Source organism: Nothobranchius furzeri, chromosome 6 (genome assembly GCF_043380555.1).
Source record: "Nothobranchius furzeri strain GRZ-AD chromosome 6, NfurGRZ-RIMD1, whole genome shotgun sequence".
In the NCBI taxonomy this organism is placed as follows: domain Eukaryota; kingdom Metazoa; phylum Chordata; class Actinopteri; order Cyprinodontiformes; family Nothobranchiidae; genus Nothobranchius; species Nothobranchius furzeri.
Genome location: NC_091746.1, coordinates 34,221,910 through 34,241,518, shown reverse-complemented (window position 1 = coordinate 34,241,518; position 19,609 = coordinate 34,221,910). Strand labels below are relative to the sequence as shown.

At 44.0% G+C, this 19,609-nt stretch overlaps 1 protein-coding gene across 2 annotated transcripts; it reads right to left on the bottom strand.

Moving 5' to 3' along the window:
- Positions 1–1,799: 1,799 nt before the first annotated feature.
- Positions 1,800–19,609, bottom strand: prrc1 (proline-rich coiled-coil 1). Of its 2 annotated transcripts, none has more exons than XM_015966888.3 (9): positions 19,507–19,609; positions 16,216–16,353; positions 8,203–8,589; positions 6,337–6,482; positions 5,553–5,655; positions 5,309–5,472; positions 3,027–3,130; positions 2,710–2,812; positions 1,800–2,532 (listed from the first exon to the last, which is right to left on the bottom strand). In XM_015966888.3, exons 2-9 carry the CDS (start codon positions 16,313–16,315, stop codon positions 2,323–2,325), a joined length of 1,317 nt encoding a protein of 438 aa, XP_015822374.3. In that variant the 5' UTR covers positions 16,316–16,353; positions 19,507–19,609; the 3' UTR covers positions 1,800–2,322. The 2 variants fall into 2 exon arrangements, with proteins under 2 accessions (XP_015822374.3, XP_054603142.2); XM_054747167.2 differs by having other exon boundaries at positions 16,216–16,350; positions 19,507–19,573.

The following is a 19,609-nucleotide window of genomic DNA, read 5'->3' as shown; positions in this document are numbered from 1 at the left end:
AAACTGACATTCTGTTGTGAACAATTGCAAGGTGGTTTGGAGATTTGTCCATGTTATTTTGTGAATGTCATCTCGGTTTCAGGAAATGAGCCAAACCAATCGAGAAAAACTGTAATAAAAATTAAGTTGTGTATTTTTAATAGACAATGTCCTCAGTGAGATTCTTAGACCTGATTTTAATTGTTTTAAAACTCAGTGAGCATTTTAAAGAATCAAACAACTGTTGAGCATTTTAACTGATAACAACTGGATTTTTCTGGTTAACACATTGCATATCTTCCTTGAAAAAGGGTTTTTTCGTCCCAGTGGGAGAAAGGGTAAATAATAGATGTCCTGAGAATCCACATCAAACATAGTGAAAATTGGTTAAGTTTCTTTTTACAATTTAATATTTTATAAATTTATTAACTTTTCATTAACATAATCTTCATGCTGCAACGTGAAGTATAAAATCTGTAAATAATATTAAAACCTCTACGTACTAGCTTTAGTTCAGTTTGAGCCAAAACCGGTGATCAGACCGAAGCTGCTTCTATGTCTTTGAACTTGGTTTAGAATTAGAATTTTAAATCTAGCATAAAAAATATTTGTGGTTTAAAAACCATTTTCAATGTTCTGTGGCTTAACCCTTATAAGCCTTTAGTGCATTTTTTTTGTGCTGAAAGGACAAAAACATTAGAAAATTAAAGGGTTATATAAGGGTTAAAATAATAATTGTTCATCAAAAGAAAAGCTGAAAGTGCATGAATATGTCTGGGTTAGGCTCATAAAGGAAATTTAAATTACAGAATTATATCCTCCAGGACATCATGACAGCACAATACGGAGAACCTATTCAGGATTTATTTGCTATGTGAATTCAATGGTGAAGTAATATCAAGGTGGCTCGGGTATCTGGTTAGGATGGATTTTCTGGGCATGTCTAAATAACTGGAAGGAGACCCAAAGGCAGACCCAGGGCACGCTGGAGGGACTGTTTCTCAGCTGGCCAGGGATCACCATGGGATTCCCCTGGAGGAGCTGGCCCAAGTGGCTGGGGAGAGGGAAGTCTGGGCCTCTCTGCTTAGGCTACTGCCCTCTCGACCCGACTCTGGATAAGCAGGGGAAAATGGATGGATGTAAAATAGTTCCAATGTGTTTTATGACTTTCAGAATTGTATTTAAACATTTAAACCCTAACCCCAACCCCGGATCAACTGTTCTGTCTGCTTCAACTGCCAGGAAGATAGGATGTGTTATGACCTAAAAAACATCCACACCAGTGGGGTTTTGTTTTCTGAAGTTTTTCTTTTTCTTTGTAAGAATTCAGAATGGAAGTGGATTAGAGATGAAGCAGCAGGTTATCACACCTCAAAACGTAGACCCATAAATTCATCATTCCTTGACTCAAATGTTAACAAGCTTGGGAAACATGAGGGGCGTAAAGGTGACCTCTTGTTTTGTAAGCAGTACCAGCAGATCAGATGAAAATCTAAGTCAAATGCATCATCGTGCAGCAGGAAATAACGATAAATTAATGGAAGAAGCTAAAATGTTTTTAGGAGCAGCGACATTGCATGAACCATTTGAACTCATCTGTTTGTTATTTTCCAAAACACCAGCCCGTTAAACCTGTTCTTCAGGATCCGATAGAAACCACTCAGGGACAAAGATATCCCTGGAATCCTGAGGAGAGCTTTGATTGATCAGGTCTTCCTGAGAAAACCGATCATCCATATCTCCCCCACACACACACACACGCACGCATGCACACACACACACACACATCTTTGAAGTTCATCACTATGACAAAAGTGTGATACTTTCTAATTTTTATTTACAGATAAGAACAAAGTAACATGATGACAGTCACTAGAAAATATTTGGAAAGGTAGAAATTTGGAACTGGCAGCAGCATGTTACTGGTTTCTCTGGTGGTACGGTACTGGTGATGCGTTACCTGTTCCATGTCACTGGTGCTACTGGTATCGTGAGCTTTCAGTGTAACGTGGGTCAGCTGTGTGCCCAGTAACATCAGTCCAGTGAAGACCATCAGATGCATGGTGTTCCTTTACTCAATAATCAGAACCGTTACAGAAACAGAACCAACATCTTCAAACACATGATGACTGATCCAGGCTGGCTGGATACCTGGCAGGGTCTGCAACAATAACAGAACTCAGGAAACAGAGATTCAGCTCAAAATAAAATCTGTTGAAACATAATAAAAAAAAACACCCTGAAATAAGGGGAGGAACTACATGGATGGGGCAGTCCCACTGTCTCTTTGTCCTGTGTGTCCCCACTTCTCCCACCATGTGACAAAACCGGATCCATCTGGACTCACAGAGTCCTGGGGGGCAGCCTCTGTCTGTAGAGTCCTGCCAGAACTTTGGCTGCACTCTGGATCATCTGGCGTTGGCTCATTCCTGTCATGGACCAGTGCCAGTCTGCTCTGTTGATGTTGGGCAGACTGCGCTCCAGAACCTCACCCACGGTAACAATCAGACCGGACCAGCGCAGACTGTAGTCAGGAGGGGTCAGGGCCTGAGCCTGCAGGGGGCAGATCAGTGACATCCATGTGATTCTGAGGAGAACAGGTTCCGCTGCTGATCTCAAAGCAGCTGTTACTGCTGTAGGTTTTTAAGCGGCGGTGACGACCAACAGCTACTCTGATTCATTAACACGGAGAGCAGAATGGTTCCAGGTTCATGGTTTTTTTATTTCTACCTGCTGGATGTGGTCCAGAGCCAGAGGAGTGGCCTGGGTGAAGACCTCGATGTGAATGCTGTGACCAGGGTCCTCCAGAATCAGACAGCCAATGTCAAACCACCTGGAGACAGCAAGACGTCTCTTAAATAGGACATTTGTTACAACACGTCTCATCGTAAGAACAAGCCATTGATTGTAAAAGACACGCATTTAGTGATGGATTCTTCTCAGACTCCATAGTAGCCTCGATCTTTCTAATTCTGTAGATCACCTTAAACAAGCTATGAGTAAAAATGGCTTCCATGTATACGGTGTGTACTCTGAGGCCTCCTTACTTGTCAGGAAACAGCTCAGCAATGAAGAACTCCACAGAGACCACTGGCTGTTTCTGGTGGATGACCCCGGCCCGACGCAGGCTGGCAATGCGTTCCTGAGCCCCCTGCAGACAGGAACCATCATACCTCAGGTAAATCAGGTGGAAATATATTTATTTTCTGTCTAGATCACTTTGGGTAAAGATCTAACTTCAAGTGAACAACATGCATTAAGTCCAAAATCAGAAATGACTTGTGCGTGTCCCTGTGTGGAAATGAAGGAGTCACACGGAGGACTTGAAACCAGAAGAGAATGTGATAATAAAAAAAATGTCTCAGATCTGAGTATCACCACCCACACAGGCTTTGATTACCAGGTTAAAGGTCAGACCCTATAGACCTCAGTTATCTGTTTAATGATTAACACGGTGGATCTGCTGGGTGCTTTTCTAGACTTGAGATTAGATCTCTAGAACCTGGTCCTGATACATGAAACCCAGAACCTAAAGCACTGGTCTACCCAGGTCTCCATCGGCCCAGGTGAGACAGAGGACAGTTGACCTGATCCAGGAACAGCATCAGGTCCAGCAGCCTTCCTGGGATTTGGCAGCTTGTCTCTGCTCAGGTGGACAGAAAACCTGTTGGGATCACCTGCAGGACCAGCTGTGTGTTGAGGTGGATTCTGTCTCTGTTGAGCGGTGGACTTCAGTCCCACCGTACTGCAGAGCAAAGAACCACTCTGTAATGTCTTGCAAGTGTGCTTCTCTTCCGTTCAGGCTGGACCTATCTCACATGACTCGGCAGCTTTTGGATCTTTCCAGTTTGAGTTCTGGTTGAGTTTTATAGAACAGGTCCTTCTTGGGTAGCACCGTGTCCTGCCTTCAGCTCCCCACCAGAACCATTCTGCATGGAGATAGAACGTTCTCTCCATGTGTGTGTTGGTTTTGTACTGCAGTCTAAATACATGCATGTTAAACTGTCTCTGGGTGTGTGTCCCTGAGGAATACCCAGGCACCGCTGAAGATGAGCACCAGCTCTATGTGACCCTGAGCAGAAACAAGTGGTATAAACAGGGTATCGGGTTTAAGGGAGCCAATTTTAAGACTTTTTAATACATTTAAGGCCACTTTGACCAAATTTAAAGAGCAAGTCACCCCCTACCAGAGTCTTATTCCACTCCCACTTCATGTTTGAAAAATGCAACAAATACTGTTGCCTGGCAGACCGAGAGGGTGGAGCCGCTAACATAGGCACACACCGGCTCAAAAAGACATTGTGACATCATAATGTACCAGCGAATGTCATAGTGTACCTCTTAGCCAATTGCAATGGCAGATTTGAATTAAAATGCAGTGTAGAGTTTTTACCTGACAATACTGACAGTTTTAGGCAGGTTATTTGAATTTGAACTAAGTCAAATTATTGACTGCACGTATCTACAAAGCGATTAGATACTCATTTATATGGTTTATCAACAAAAAAAGTTGATTTGGGGGTGACTTGCTCTTTAAGGTATTTTTGAAATACAATTTATGCTATAATTTCCAGCTATTGCCTGGAACTGGAGCCAACTAGGGGCTGCATGACTTAATTTTTTTAAAAGTCGACCATCAAGTAATGAAAAATCAAGTCGACTAGTCGTTGATGACGTCATACGGGGGGAAGGGGGTCACTGGAGTTTTTGACAATTAAAATTGCGCCCACATTTTCTAAGTTAAACACATCTCTTTTAACAACGGTAGTTTCTGCATCTTGCTTCAGCCCTCTTCCCCCTCCCCCTGCGCAGCTGCCGCAAACTCACTGATGCGCCTGCAGCCTCTCGGAGTTCCTGCTGCTCTAAACATTAACATAATTATTTCATTTTCTGTTCCTCACTTCTGATTACCTTCAATGGTGTCTGTTTGTTGCAACCACCAGGTACAAAAATTAACTTGTTTTTATTTGACTAGTTTAACCAGCTAATGTGCTCATCTAAAAATAGCCCCTTTTCACAACCAACTGAATGTGTACGGTTCCGCTTATGCCAATATCATACCCAAAAAATGCTGAACACTAACTAGAAATTCATGAAAATTTTATAGAAATAAAATAATTTTGTTTATTGGGTCTTTGGTAATTTAAGACCTTTGGAAAAGCAAATTTAAGACTTTTTAAGGACCCCCGGATACCCTGTATTAAGATGGATGGATCTTCTCTGCTACAGTCACACAGCAGCACACACCACGACAGACATTAGTTATTGCTACTCACAATGATGCTTCCGAGACATCAAAAAGAATCAGGAAAGGCCTCAACAAGCTGACCTTGACTCCAGCAGCGTAGCCCACCGGTTGAGGGGCGATGTTAGACTGGCCCGGCTCTCCAGTGACCAGAGCCATCCCAAACACTTCCTGGAAGGCATCTCTGATTGCTTCCACGTTTGTCTCCAAATCTGAAGCCACCACAATATCAATGTCCCCACCAGACCCTACAGAGCAGAAACACAGGGACAATTACTTAAGACATCAGTACACTTAAGACAGTGATCAGGGCTTTGTGTTAGCTTACTCATGTATGGAGCCATGCCTGGGTCCAGAGTGGTGATCATGGACTCCACCGAGTGTTTGGTTTTATCCAGGACTGTCTTCACCACTGGGTTTCCTGCTACTCCCTGGGACACATGGGACACAGAGGTGTGATTAGACCACCAGTCCTGGGTATCGTTCAGCATCAGTGGAGCTTTGCGTCAATGCGAGCCATCATCTGGTCATGTCTGAAGACTCAGAAAGAACACAAGAGCCGGTTCTCTCTGGTGGTTTTCATCAAACTGGTTTAAACCGTCCTCGGAGCTAGCTTCCTGCAGCTTGTGTGTTGTAAATCCCCAGTGAAGTCGTTAAAGAGGGACAGAACATCAAAGTTGCTGTTTTCAACTGAATTCATAAACTCGAAACGCTGTTTATAGTTATGTTTATTTTAGTTGTCTCTAAACATCAGTGGCTGGTGTCCACAGCAGTGTTTAAATAATAATGGTTGGAGATCAAAGAAGAGCTTTCACAAGCAACAAGTCTGTAACAGCAATAGACTAGTGTCGGCTGGGTTACATCAGCAACGCGCCATCAACCCTGTGGAGATGAACTGTCTCCCTACTCCGTGATCCTCTGCAGAAACAGTTGTCCATTGTGACATAATGATGAGGCTCCGAGTTGACTTCCTGACCGTGGAAAAACATTTCTGTTTTTGACTTTTAATCTAAAGAACCAGCTCTAGCACCAGCCCTCTGAAGGAACAACCCTGTTTATTGCTTAAATAGGAGATTGAGGTTATCTGAAGTGAAGTTTGAGAGAGAAGTCACCTTAAAAAAGCCCCAGAGACCTCCTCCAGTACTGGTGTCTTCAGACGCTCTCGGATCCTCCTGGTCCTCTGGAAAAGTGATGGGAGATTCTGCATCTATTCCTCCTTTCATGATGGGTTGCTGAACCATGGTGTTGGACATCACACCTAGGCAAATGAGAGGTTCCTTAGCTACACTGAGACTAAATAAAATATGACAATAGAAATAATCAACTCGAGAAGACAAAAGAGGAGGTGTACGGCTCCTGGACTGAGCAATCTCTGGGCAGAGATCAGCGATGTAGTCAAACCTCTATGTGTGGGTGGAGCCCCACGCATTGACAAGCTACATCCTGGGTATCTGGACTATAGATGTTGTAGTTGTGTCTTAGCTAACGTGCCTGCTATATAGCATGGTCATTAGTGGCAGTGCCTGTCAAGGAGGTAGTGGTCCACATTTTTGAGAAAGTAGACCAAAAGGTGTTTCAGCTGCAGAAAATTCCTTAGCCTCCAGGAAAAGGTTTACTTAAAGGTATGGGAGAGTCCACGGAGGCGGCTGGTTGAAGGTCAGACTGAGGAGGAGTGTTGTGTTTAGTCCTGGCTGTGGAACCGTGGACCAGCTCTTTACTCTTGTTAGGGTGCTGGGGAGATGTGGGAATATGTCCAACCAGTCCACATGTTCTGTTTGTTTTTGGATCTAGAGAAGGCTTATGGCTGTGTCTCGAGAAGTACCCCGTGGGACACACTCAGAGTATGGAGTGAGTATGGGTAGGAGTAAAAGAAAACATTGTAAATAGTGTTAATTAATCTCTATTCCTGCTCATCTGAGGGAAACCATTCTGCTGGACTTGCCGTCCCTAATGCAAGTAAATACTCACTTTGATGTTTAACTACTGAGTCCCCCATGTCAAGGACGAGGTCCTGCCCCAAGTGAGGGAGTTTAAGTACCTCTGGGTATTGTTCATGAGTGATGGAATGATGGATCAGGGGATCGACAGGCAGAATGGTGCTGCGTCTGCAGTGACGTGGGCGTTGTATCGATCTGTCGTGGTGAAGAGAAAACTGGAAGGCAAAGCTCTCAATTTACCGGTCGATCTACGTTCCTACCCTCACCTATGGTCACGAGCTTTGGGTAGTGACCGAAAGACTGAGATCATGAATACAAGCGGCCTAAATGAGTTTTCTCTGCTGGGTGGCTGGGCTCTCCCTTAGAGATAGGGTGAGAAGTTTGGTCACCAGGGAGGGGCTCGGAGTAGACCAGGTGCTCCTCCACATTGAGAGGAGACAGTTGAGGTGGCTCAGGCATCTGGTCAGGATGCCTCCTGGACGCCTCCCTGGTGAGGTTTTCTGGGCATGTCCAACCAGGAGAAGACCTAAAGGAAGACCCAAGACAAGCTGGAGGGACCATGTCTCTCGGCTGGCCAGGGAACGCTTTGGAGCTGGCCCAAGTGGCTGGCTGGGGAGAGGGTAGTCTGGGCCTCTCTGCTTAGGTTGCTGCCCCCGCGACCCGACCCCAGCTAAGTGGAAGAGGTTAAGGCCGGTTGACTATAGGATCATTATTAATGAAGATAAATAATGATTTTGTTTTTCTTCTGATGACGGAAACCTAATGTTACTTTTCAGGGAGTTTGACGTGAAATCCTCTCGTTGTTGAACGACTGAGTTCTAATGTTCTCATCTGTTATCTGTGATGTCACTCTCAGCCACTAACACATCTGTAAGGTTGAGTTAGGGATGTTTAAATGTTTGCTGTGGCAGCCACCTTGAATCTGGCTGTCTCCAGTTTGTCAGTTGTAGATGTCTAGTTTGTCACTTGTACTTTGAGGTTTGCTTGACAGTTTCAGTAAAATCTGTCCTGAAGTTTAGGAGATATGCAATAAAAACACACCTGGGATCACAGAAGGACTAGAGAATGTAGGCATCAATGGCGTCTGTGGGGTCCGACCTGCATGTCCCCGTGTGATGTCATAGCCAGCACTCATAGAGAAGCTAGACATGGGCGGGCTTACAGGGGGGCCTGCTAGACCACGTGCTGGAGGTGGTCCAGCGGAGGAGGCCAGTGGTGGCAACGATGGCGGGGCAGAGTATGGGAAGGGAGGGCTGCTGGTGAAAGGTGGGGCGAACGAAGAAGCAGGGAGGGAGGAAAAAGAAGAGGTTGTGGTCAGAGGACTGCTGAAGGGAGGAAGGGCTGGAACAGAGGGGGGAGGGGCGAAGCCTGATGATGGCCCAATGGTGACGGTGTTGTTGTCTGGGAGAGACATGGGACTGGAGAAACCTGGAGAAGAAAAAACAAAAGTTAGAGACACCCACATGTTTGGACACGGATGGACACACACACACACAATGTGCTACAAACAAACAGTGCTAACTGCTGCTCCACCGTGCAGCCTGGTAATCCTGATGTGTTTCGTAATTTTCTCTGGCCCCCTGCCTGATCGGACCAGTGACGACATGTTTAGCCGCATGCTGTCCTTCAACCGCTGGTTGTCTAGGTGGTGTCCTGAAAACAACATGGGCTACATTGATAATTGGAAAACTTTTTGGGGAAAACCTGGTCTGATGCAGAGAGACGGCATCCATCCCTCTTTGGATGGGGCAGCTCTTCTTTCTGGGAACATGGCCAGTTTTATTAGTCCTCCATGACAACCCAGGGTCCAGACCAGGAAACAGAGTCGTAGTTTAACCCACCCCTCTGCAGCTTCTGTACTGTTACCCACCCACTACCCCATAGAGACAGTGTCCTGCCCACGGCCAAAATCACACAGATTAAATATCAGGCTTAATAAAGCAAATCATGGAAATCTCATAAATATTAGAACAAATTCAACTGAGCAGAAACCTAGAAAAATTCAATGTGGGTTGTTGAACATTAGATCCATTTTTTTCTAAGACTTTGTTAACGACTTGCTTTGTGATAATCAGATCACTTTGCTCTCTCTCACAGAATCCTGGCTGCAGCAAGAGGACTATGTTAGCTTAAACGAGTCGACTCCTTCAAATTATTTAAATCATCATATTGCTCGAAGTACAGGGCGAGGAGGAGGAGTAGCAACCATTTTTCATTCGGACTTATTAATCAGTCCCTTACCAATTAACAGCTACAGTTCGTTCGAACATCTTATTCTTAGTTTTCCTAATCCAGATTGCAAAACTGTAAAGCCACTCTTGTTTGTAGTTTTATATCGTCCACCAGGCCCTTACTCTGAGTTTTTGGATCAGATCTCTGATTTTTTATCTGATTTGGTGCTAAATACTGATAAGGTCATTGTAGTGGGGGATTTTAACATTCATGTGGACATCGAAAATGATTGCCTCAATGTAGCCTTTAGTAATATCTTAGACTCAACTGGTTTTACCCAAAGAATACATAGCTCCACCCACTCCTGCCATCATACATTAGACCTTGTGCTGACTTATGGCATAGAGTGTGAGGAAATAACGATCTTTCCACATAATCCGGTCCTCTCGGACCACTTTCTGATAACCTTTGAGTTTTTTATAACTGAGTTCTCGAGACATGAAAGTAAATTTCACTATAGTCGGTCTCTATGTGACAACGCAGTTGCATCTTTTAAATCAACTGTTCCATCTTAACTGTCCTCAGCATCTCAGAGGCATGTAGCAGAGGGCAATATTTTCAGTTCTAGCCCCTCACAAATTGATGCCTTAGTTCATCATGTTAATTCCTCTTTACGTGTGGCATTAGATGATGTTGCCCCTTTAAAAAAGAAGGTAATTAGGGACAGGAAGTTGGCTCCCTGGTTTAATTCTCATTTACGAGCCTTAAAACAAAACTCTAGGAAATTGGAGAACATGGCGCTCTACGCACCATGAGGAGGCCTACCTATCCTGGAAAAATAGTCTTGTGCTTTATAAAAATAAGCTTCGACAAACTAGAACTGCTTATTTCTCAGCACTAATTGAGGAGAATAAGCATAATCCTAAATTTCTTTTCAGTACAGTTGCTAAACTTACACAGAATCATAGCTCTGAACCATCTATTCCCTTAGCCCTCAGCAGCAATGACTTCATGGGATTTTTTGCAAGTAAAATTAATTCTATTAGAAACAAAATCTTTAGCATCCTCCCTAATGCGATTTCTTCTTCCTCAGTAAGTGAGGCAGCATCAGAGGTGACTGTAGAACCTCATCTGTGCTTGAACCGTTTTGATCCAGTTGAGCTTTCAGAGTTATCAAAAATATTAGCTTCATCTAAACCTTCAACTTGCATTTTGGATCCAATCCCAACCAAATTATTTAAAGAAGCATTTCCTTTGGTTACTGCCCCCATTCTAGATATAATCAATCTATCCTTAGTAAATGGATATGTACCACAGGATTTTAAGGTTGCTGTAATCAAACCTTCACTTAAGAAGCCTTCTCTGGAGCCAGATGACCCAATGAATTATAGACCAATATCTAACCTTCCATTTTTATCCAAAGTCCTGGAGAAAATAGTGGCCATCCAAGTAAGTGAGCATTTAAACTCTAATGCTCTGTTTGAGGAATTTCAGTCTGGTTTTAGAGAGTATCACAGCACTGAAACTGCATTAGTGAGAGTTACAAATGATATTCTTATGGCCTCAGATAAGAATCTTGTGTCTGTTCTAGTCTTGTTAGATCTCAGTGCTGTCTTTGACACAGTTGATCACAATGTTCTTTTAGAAAGACTTGAACATGTTGTAGGGATCAAAGGAACAGCGTTAGGCTGGTTTAAATCCTACCTGTCTGACAGATTTCATTTTGTAAATGTACATGACAAATCATCTTCATACTCCAGGGTTACTTGTGGAGTAACACAGGGTTCAGTGCTTGGACCAATTCTTTTTACTATGTATATGCTCCCAATTGGTAAAATCATTAGACAGCATGGGATAAAAGTCCACTGTTATGCTGACAATACTCAGTTATATTTATCCATTAACCCTGATGAACCTAATCGGTTGGGTAGGTTACAGGCTTGTCTTGAGGACATAAAAAATTGGATGACTCTAAACTTTTTGCTTTTAAATCAAGACAAGACAGAAGTTCTCATCTTTGGACCAGAAATCCAGAAAAAAAATTGCTTAGTCAATCACCTGACCTGAATGGCATTACATTAATCTCCGAGAACAAAGTGAGGAACTTTGGTGTTATCTTTGACCAGGACATGTCATTCAAATCCCAGGTTAAACAGGTTTGTAGGATTTCCTTTTTCCACCTTCGGAATATTGCTAAGATTAGAAGCATCCTTTCCAGGAGTGATGCTGAGAAACTACTTCATGCATTTATTACATCAAGACTGGATTACTGTAATTCATTGCTCTCAGGAAGTCCACAGAATGTAGTTAAAAGTCTTCAGCTTGTCCAAAATGCTGCAGCTAGAGTTCTGATGAGAATTAAAAAGAGAGATCTTATCTCTCCCGTCTTAGCTTCCCTACATTGGCTACCTGTTAAATTCAGAATAGCTTTTAAGATCCTTCTTCTCACATATAAAGCTCTTAATAATCAAGCTCCATCATACTTCAGTGATCTGATTGTTCCATACGTTCCTAACCGAGCACTTCGCTCTCAGACTGCAGGTCTACTGGTGGTTCCCAGAATATCTAAAATTAGGATGGGAGGCAGATCTTTTAGTTATCAGGCTCCTCTCCTGTGGAACCAGCTCCCAGCTTTAGTCCGTGAGGCAGACACCTTGTCTACTTTTAAGAATAGGCTTAAAACATTTTTATTTGATAGGGCCTATGGTTAAAATCTGATGTTAGCCTAGATCTGGACAAGTGGGGGAGTAGAGGGAGGTGGAGTGTACAGTTGGTAAAGATGGCTCTCTCTTGCCCTGCCTCCAACATGCCTCCATCTAAATAAAATAGATTATCCAGAGTTATCTCTTTAGTTATGCTGCTATAGGCTTAGACTGCTGGAGGATACACTGACCACTTTTCACACTCTACTGCTTTCTTCTACAATCTGCTCTCTAACTGTATTATTTTCTGCAATTTCAGCTGTTAACTTTATTTTTTCTCAAAGTGTTTTTCTCCCCAGAAGAAGCTACAATGTTCTGCTGAGCTGTGGTGGCCTCATGGAGGAGGCCGTCATCCAGCACACTGCTGCTAACCACTTAAACATTCTCCCTCTCCTGATAATAACTTTTCGCTTTCCTTGACGTTGGATGTGCTACTGCTAGTTTATCCGTTTAATTATAGATCCACTAGGATAAATACAATAAAGTTTATCTCACACCAAATAGAATATTTACTAAGAAATCACATTACTGTGCGTGCATGCTCTGTCTTCTCGATCCCCAGTGAGTCGTGGAGGATGGCTGCTTATACTGAGCCAGGATTCTCTGGAGGTTTCTTCCTGTTAAAAGGGAGTTTTCCTCTCCACTGTTGCTTTATGCTTGCTTAGTATGAGGATTGCTGTAAAATCACTGACACTAGTCAGTGACTTGACTAGTTCCTTATATAGGAAACATTATTTCTGTTTGGCTTAATGAACTGACCTGAATTGGAATGTTTATTATGTGAAGTACCTTGAGACGACTCTTGTTGTGATTTGGCGCAATATAAATAAAATTTAACTGAATTTAATTCACTAACACAAACCCATGCAAAACACTCCAGCCACACTGTTTCTCAGACATTTAATGATTGTGTGAGTAATCCATTATAATCTAAGTAATCAGACTAAGAGCTGTAACACTAACAGGGGTGGACATTAACTTCAAAACCAACCGGCCAGCCGGGCCGGTAACTCTGAATATTTACCGGCCCCGCCAAGAATCTACCGGCCCCGCTGGTCAGCTGCCAAAACGAGTCAAAATAACAACTGAACCATTTTAAATGTAATAAACCTTTATTTTGTACACATTCACAAACATAATAACGTATTCAAGTTTGAATTTTTTTGTTCCCTCAACAAAACACAATTTTGTCGTTGCATACTTCCAGCATACAACGCAGTACATCACCAACTCCACTTTGCTGTACTCGAGCCTTTGGCTGTGTTCGAGATGAGCCAGTTCTAAGCAGATTAGACCAGCAGTGATCGGCGAGCAGTGCATGCCGGTTAGATTTGTGTCCGAATTGACGCCGACTTGCTCTGACGTCATGCATACGTAGGCAACAATAACCTTGTGAGATCAAGGCGGCCGCAGATTTTGGAGCAAGGCGCTGCAGTTGCTCTCCCTTGGCTGCAAAACCTAGAGGATGATGGGAAACACCTGGCTCTCACCTGATCAAAGATCTGATTGGTTCATATTTTGATCCAAACATCCGGTGGTAGAACATGAAATGTTAGTTGGCCACATGTATTCTGTAAATCATGTTACGTTGATGATGACAACAATATAGGCCATAAAGAGGAATGTGTTTTGTGTTCTTTTGTCACGTTTCCTATGAGCACACTGAAGCTACAGCTGCTAACCTTTACTTATTATTACAGTCATGTCTCCATATACAATATATGACATCCACAAGCACGTGAGGATGTGTTTCAGCTGTTAACAGGCACCAGAATTAAAATTGAAAATTGAACAAGTATGCTAACGCGATATCTTCATCCATCGTCACCCCCGAGCTACACATGTAGGGAAATCCAAGAGATTCAACTGGCAGAAACAACTGGTTCACACCATAGTCTCTCTCTCTCTCCTCTCTCTCTCTCTCCACTCACTCACTCACTCACTCACTCACTCACTCACTCACTCACTCACACACACACACACACACACACACACACACACACACACACACACACACACACACACACACACACACACACACACACACACACACACACACACACACACGTAGAGGAAAAGAGCTGAGGAAATTGAGGACACCAGGTAGTTAAAAGAAAAACCACAGCGAAGCCGAGGCGCGCCTCGAATGGGGCGCGTCTGATCTGAACTGAGGAGCGGCGAGCAGCGAGCAGCGGCCGGACTTCGTGAGCGATTCGCTTCGGGCGCTTCCGCGGCCGGTGTGTCCCCGGCGTAAACGCCGGCTTTCAGCCACTCCCCCTGCTGCTTCCGTCTGTTTTCCAGGCGAGGCGCTGCTCAACTCGAACACGGCCATTCTCTGTGCCTCCCGTCTTCTTTAAACCGCCAAGAATCATTCCACCTACGCACACGCTTCTCTGCTTCATACCGTTTCGAACTGTCTCGCTTCTCCTCACCAGTTTTAAAGCGTTTTGCCGGAGATTTCATCAAGAAATCCAATCCCAGTGGTGGCGCGATCTTCCTGCGTGCTTGTGTGTTTCTAGCGTGGTTCCACTTCGTCTTTAATAGTGACTTATAGTTCACGTGACTATAAATAATCGTGCAGTACGTGCACGAATCGTACAAGTGCAGTAGGTGGCTAGAGGCGCGCAGGTTCACGCGCGCGAAACGAAAACGGCAGCTTCCTACAGGGCGGGGCCATGATGTAGGCGAAAGCCGGTGTGTAAATGACAAATAAAGCTTGGGCGCCACCCGGGCGGTAAGTCGTCAAGTATTTACCGCCCGACGAGAAAATTTAGCGCCAATGGCGCTCGGGCGCTTTAACGGTCCACCCCTGACTAAGGAAGGAGGATTAGATGGGATATAACTAAATGTTGAGTCTAATATAACCTGCTGTGAACTGTGGAACCACTGTCTACTGAGCTACAGCTGATGACAGAGCAGCAAAAACAATGTTTACAGTGCCTCTACCTCATTTAGAAGTTCTGTGGAGGTTTTCTTTATCCCCACATGTGTTAACGTCTGATCACACAGAGAGAAGACTCACTCCTGCAGGACATGTCAGCATCTATTAGCATGTTTAAATTGGGGAGAGCAACATTTATCAGAGTCTAGAAATGTGCAGATTCAGACGTTTCAAACTGTGGTTTGATACATCTGGCTCTGTTTGCGTGCACATAGTCTTCCAGGTTTGAGCGCACCCTGTCTTTTAGTAGGAAGTCCACAACGGTCTTTGTACAAGAGGTCCCTGTTCAGGTCTTACCTGCTCAGGCGCACTGATCTGTGAACGTACCTGCTTCAGCAGGCAGCAGCTGACTGGTGGACTAGAAAGCAGGTCCTGGTGTGGACTACAGCCCTATGCTGGACTAGTTTATAATCCACTTCTGGTTTACCAACCTCAGCTATTCTCTCCATTCTACTGGTGATCTTAGCTCCCACAGTCCATTTCTAGCCACCCGCTCGCATGTGCAGCAGCCTTACATCCACCTTTCTATCTCCCGCTCCCATGAGACTTGCATTAGGTCCTGCAGGACCCAAGTCCAAATGCAGCTCTCTAGTGTTGCTATGTTTTTGGTGCTCTGAGTCCATCTGCTGTCAGCTTCTGGTTACATATCCTTTGTCTTTAACATTTACACCTGTAACCAGCTAAACAGGAAGTAAATACATCCACACAGTGTACCTGACTGGGTCCTGCAGCTGTAGGCATCGTTTCAGCTGGGGATGCCGGGTACTTGTCCCCACTGATATTTGTGCTTGACAGTTTTGTCCCCACCACTTTTAAAAACCAGATGCATCAACTCTTACCAGCTTAGCTACATCATCGACTCGTGCTCTCTGTAGAATTTGCGTATAAAAGCAAATGATGGTTATTTAAATGACTCTATTCCACTACCTTATTCAGTTGTCACAGTTCAACTGTGAAACCGCAACTATATCTTTTACTACTCCGGCGGACAGTAAGGTGAGGGAGCGTGGTGCTGACCGAAGCCTGACATGGGTAAGCTACTTATTATTTATGGTATTTTTCTGTGAAAGACAATAGAGGTTAGGGGTTTGGCCTGTAATTGGTGGGCTGCTGGTTTGAGCACATGCTTTTAACTTTTATTTACTAAATAAACACCCAATGTCAAATAACGAGTACTTATATATGAATAATTAATAATACTTGTCTCCAGCAATACTAAAAACAAACTGATGCCCTTGCCTGCAGCGCTGTTTGGTGGGCTGCTGGCTGAAGCTGCTGCTGCTGCTGCTGCTGAGGGGCTGACGGGAGGAGTCGTCTCTACTCCACTTTCTTCCATCATCTTCTCGGCGGAGGACCAGCGTTCAGTTCTCTATCCTGCTGCGATAAAAGGGATCAAGTTCGAATCATTATTCAGGTTCTTCACAGAAACACAACAAACACCAGGTCTAAGGAGGAGCTTTTACTCTAGGGAAACCATCTTCTAGATCCAGATGGAAGTTCACATGCAGGATAAAGACCAAACCGTTTGAGACATTGTGCTGCCTGTTCCAGCAGCACAAGTCCAGCTGAAACAGGTCAACATTCATCACTGGGTTTTATGATTGTGTGGAAAGCTTCAGGGCTCCAAGAAAGTCCAGCAAGAGCCGAGACGTCTCCTAAAGAGGATTCAGCGGCAGGATCGAGGTGCCACCAGTGCAGAGCTGCTCAGGAACAGCAGCAGCAGGTGGGAGTGCATCTGCAGCACAGAGAGGAGACTTCTGGAGGATGTCCTGGTGTCAAGAAGGGCAGAAAGAAGCCACTACAGAAACAACAGTGAGTGGGCTGCAGAGGACTGGGGTAACATGAAGCTCTTTTCTGGTTGTTTAAGGCATCTGGAGAAAGGATGGTCTGCAGAAGATAAGGTGAGCACTCCCATCAGTCATCAATAAAGAAATGTACCAAAACATCCAACTGGAACTTCTTCCAACCATCCAAGAACAACCTGGTGAAGCATGATGGAGCACCGTGCCATAAAACTAAAGCGATGAAGCTAAAAACAGAAATTCCATGCTTACGTTCTTTTTTAAAAACACAGAACAGTTTTTGTTTACCTGTTTTCCCGCTACGTTTCGTCTGCGGCTGCAGACTTCCTCAGGCTGACGCTGATGGTGGCGTCACTTCCTTCTCCATTTATCCACGGGCAGCAGAGGATGTTGTCGCCCTCTGCTGCCCGCTCTCCCCTCTCCGACGATGCAGTCCCATGTGCGGTCCAACGTGTAAACCCCATCGTCTCTGTTCTTGGTCCCACATCCACGTCTCCTTATCTCGATTACTTCTTTTATCCATCTTTTGTATTTTTGTTGTTCGGTGTTAATGATCCGTGTGTTGTCCCAGTCCATTATATGGTTTTCTCTTGTGCAGTGATCTGTTACGGCTGACTTCTTTATTGTGCTTTCTGCTTCTTGTCTTGCTGCTCTTGTGTATCTTCGACTTGCCTCTTTCTCGCACTCCTTTCTATGTTCTATTGTTCTTGTGTTGAGTTGGCGTCCGGTTTCTCCTATGTATGTGTTATTGCAGAGTTTGCATGGGATTTCATAAACGACTCCACATTTAAGTCCAGCTGATATTTTGTCTTTTGGGTGTACCTGTCTGTTTCTAACTGTTGTGTATGGTTTTGTTGGTGTGTTTATGTTGTGTTTTTTCATTGTTGGTCTTACTTTTTCTGTTATGTCTTTGATGTATGGTAGGGTTACCACTGGTTTTGGTTGTTGTTTTTCTGGGTTTCTGGTTCTTTGCTTAGCTTGTTCTTTTCTTTCTGTTGTTGTTTGCTGTTTTCCTTTGTTTATCACCCATGTCGGGTATCCGCAGGTCTTTAAAGTGTGTTGTATGTGTTTGTCCTCTTGTTTACAGTCTCTTTCTTCTGTTATTATGTTTGCTCAGTGATATAATGTTCTGATTACTGACATTTTGTGTATGGTGGGGTGTTCTGATGTCCATAATAGATATTGGTCTGTGTGTGTTGGTTTCCTATATGTGTTTATATTTGGGGTCCCGTCGGTCTGCCTGGTGATTTTCATGTCCATAAATGCTATGCTGCCTTCTTTTTCTGTCTCATAAGTGAACATTATGCTGCCTGTGTCGTCAATGTTACTCAAGTGTTGTGTTAGTGTTTCGGTTTGTCCTTTTGGTATAATTTCCAGTATGTCGTCTACGTGGTGTTTCCATAGTTTTATTTAGCAGTTTGGGGGAGCAGTGGCTATGGCTTTTTGTTCTAGGTCTTCCATGAAAAACTCACACAGGGTGGCTGATAACGGGTTACCCATGGCAAAGCCTTCCTGTTGTTTGTATATTGTGTTGTCATATGTGAAGTAAGTGGAGTTAGCTACCAGTCCTATCAGTTGTGCTATGTCATCTGCTGTGAGGTTTGTTCTTTAGTGTAAAGTCTTGTCCTGTCTGACTCTGTTAACTACTATGTCAAAGGTTTTTTTGGTTGGTGTTTTTGTGAACAGGGATGTGACGTCACGTTAGATGAGTATGTCACAACGTATGACAACGTCCTCTGCTGCCCGCGGATAAACGGAGAAGTAAGTGACGCCATCATCAGCGTCAGCCTGAGGAAGTTTGCAGCCGCAAACGAAACGTAGCGGGAAAACAGGTAAACAAAACTGCTCTGTGTTTTAAAAAAGAAATACAGCATGGAATTAGAGATACGACACAGCAAGAACACACCTACAATGTTCAAATAAAAACAGAAATTTTGGGTCCATGACCAGGAAAATCCTCAGACCTTAATCCAGTTGAGAACTTGTGATCAACCCTCCAGAGGCAGGTGGACAAACAAAAACACACTAACTGTGACTAACTCCAGGCCCTGATTATGGAAGGAAAGGATCTGGTCCAGAAGCTGATTGAAAGCGTGTCAGGGCCAACTACAGAGGAAGAGCCAACACTGCAAACACCGACTCTTGAACTCTTAAACTAGATGTAATCAAAGCCTTTCAAAGTGTTAGTGATTATACTTCAATACATGACAGAAACAACTGACTAAAAGATGAAAAACACTGAAGCAGCTAACTCTGTGAAAACCACAATTCACACACACCAGAACCTTCTGCTTAACTGACTTAAATCCTCCACCATCACATCTATCTCCATGAGGATCACCACCAAGAACAGGGCCATCAGGACCACTACAGACAGCCACTCTTAATACCTTTAAATACGCATGACAGCTCAGATCACTTTGCTTTTGTTTCCTAGGGGCATAAACGAATTCCTCTATAGACTCCATGTTTTAATCTAAAGCTTTCTACAGACTACACAGATCGTGTAAATGTCTGATCTGGGTTTTTAATATGGAGACGAGTTCTAGAACCACCATCAGGAACGCATCGGTCCGAACCAGCACCATCAGGACCACTAGCACCCTGTCCACAGCAGAGGCTACACTGTGGCTTTACCCCACCAGCTCGTCTAACTGTCAGCATGGCGGAGAGCTGACACACTAACGTGTTCCTCTCTTCAACATCAGAACCCAGAACCAGAACTTACCAGCTATCTTTGTTCCACCATGTAGAGTCAACCACCGGCGCGTGATGGTGACGTTCTGCTTTGCCACGTCTGCTCTCCAGACTCCTCCTACTGACCCGCCAGT

Coding starts and splice junctions, on each gene's coding strand:
- prrc1 (XM_015966888.3), bottom strand. CDS start 16,315: ATGATGGAAGAAAGTGGAGTAGAGACGACTCCTCCCGTCAGCCCCTCA. Junction 8,590..16,215: donor CCCACCAAACAGCGCTGCAG/GCAAGGGCATCA, acceptor TTTCTTCTCCAG/GTTTCTCCAGTCCCATGTCT. Junction 5,473..5,552: donor AGGCATGGCTCCATACATGA/GTAAGCTAACAC, acceptor TCTGCTCTGTAG/GGTCTGGTGGGGACATTGAT.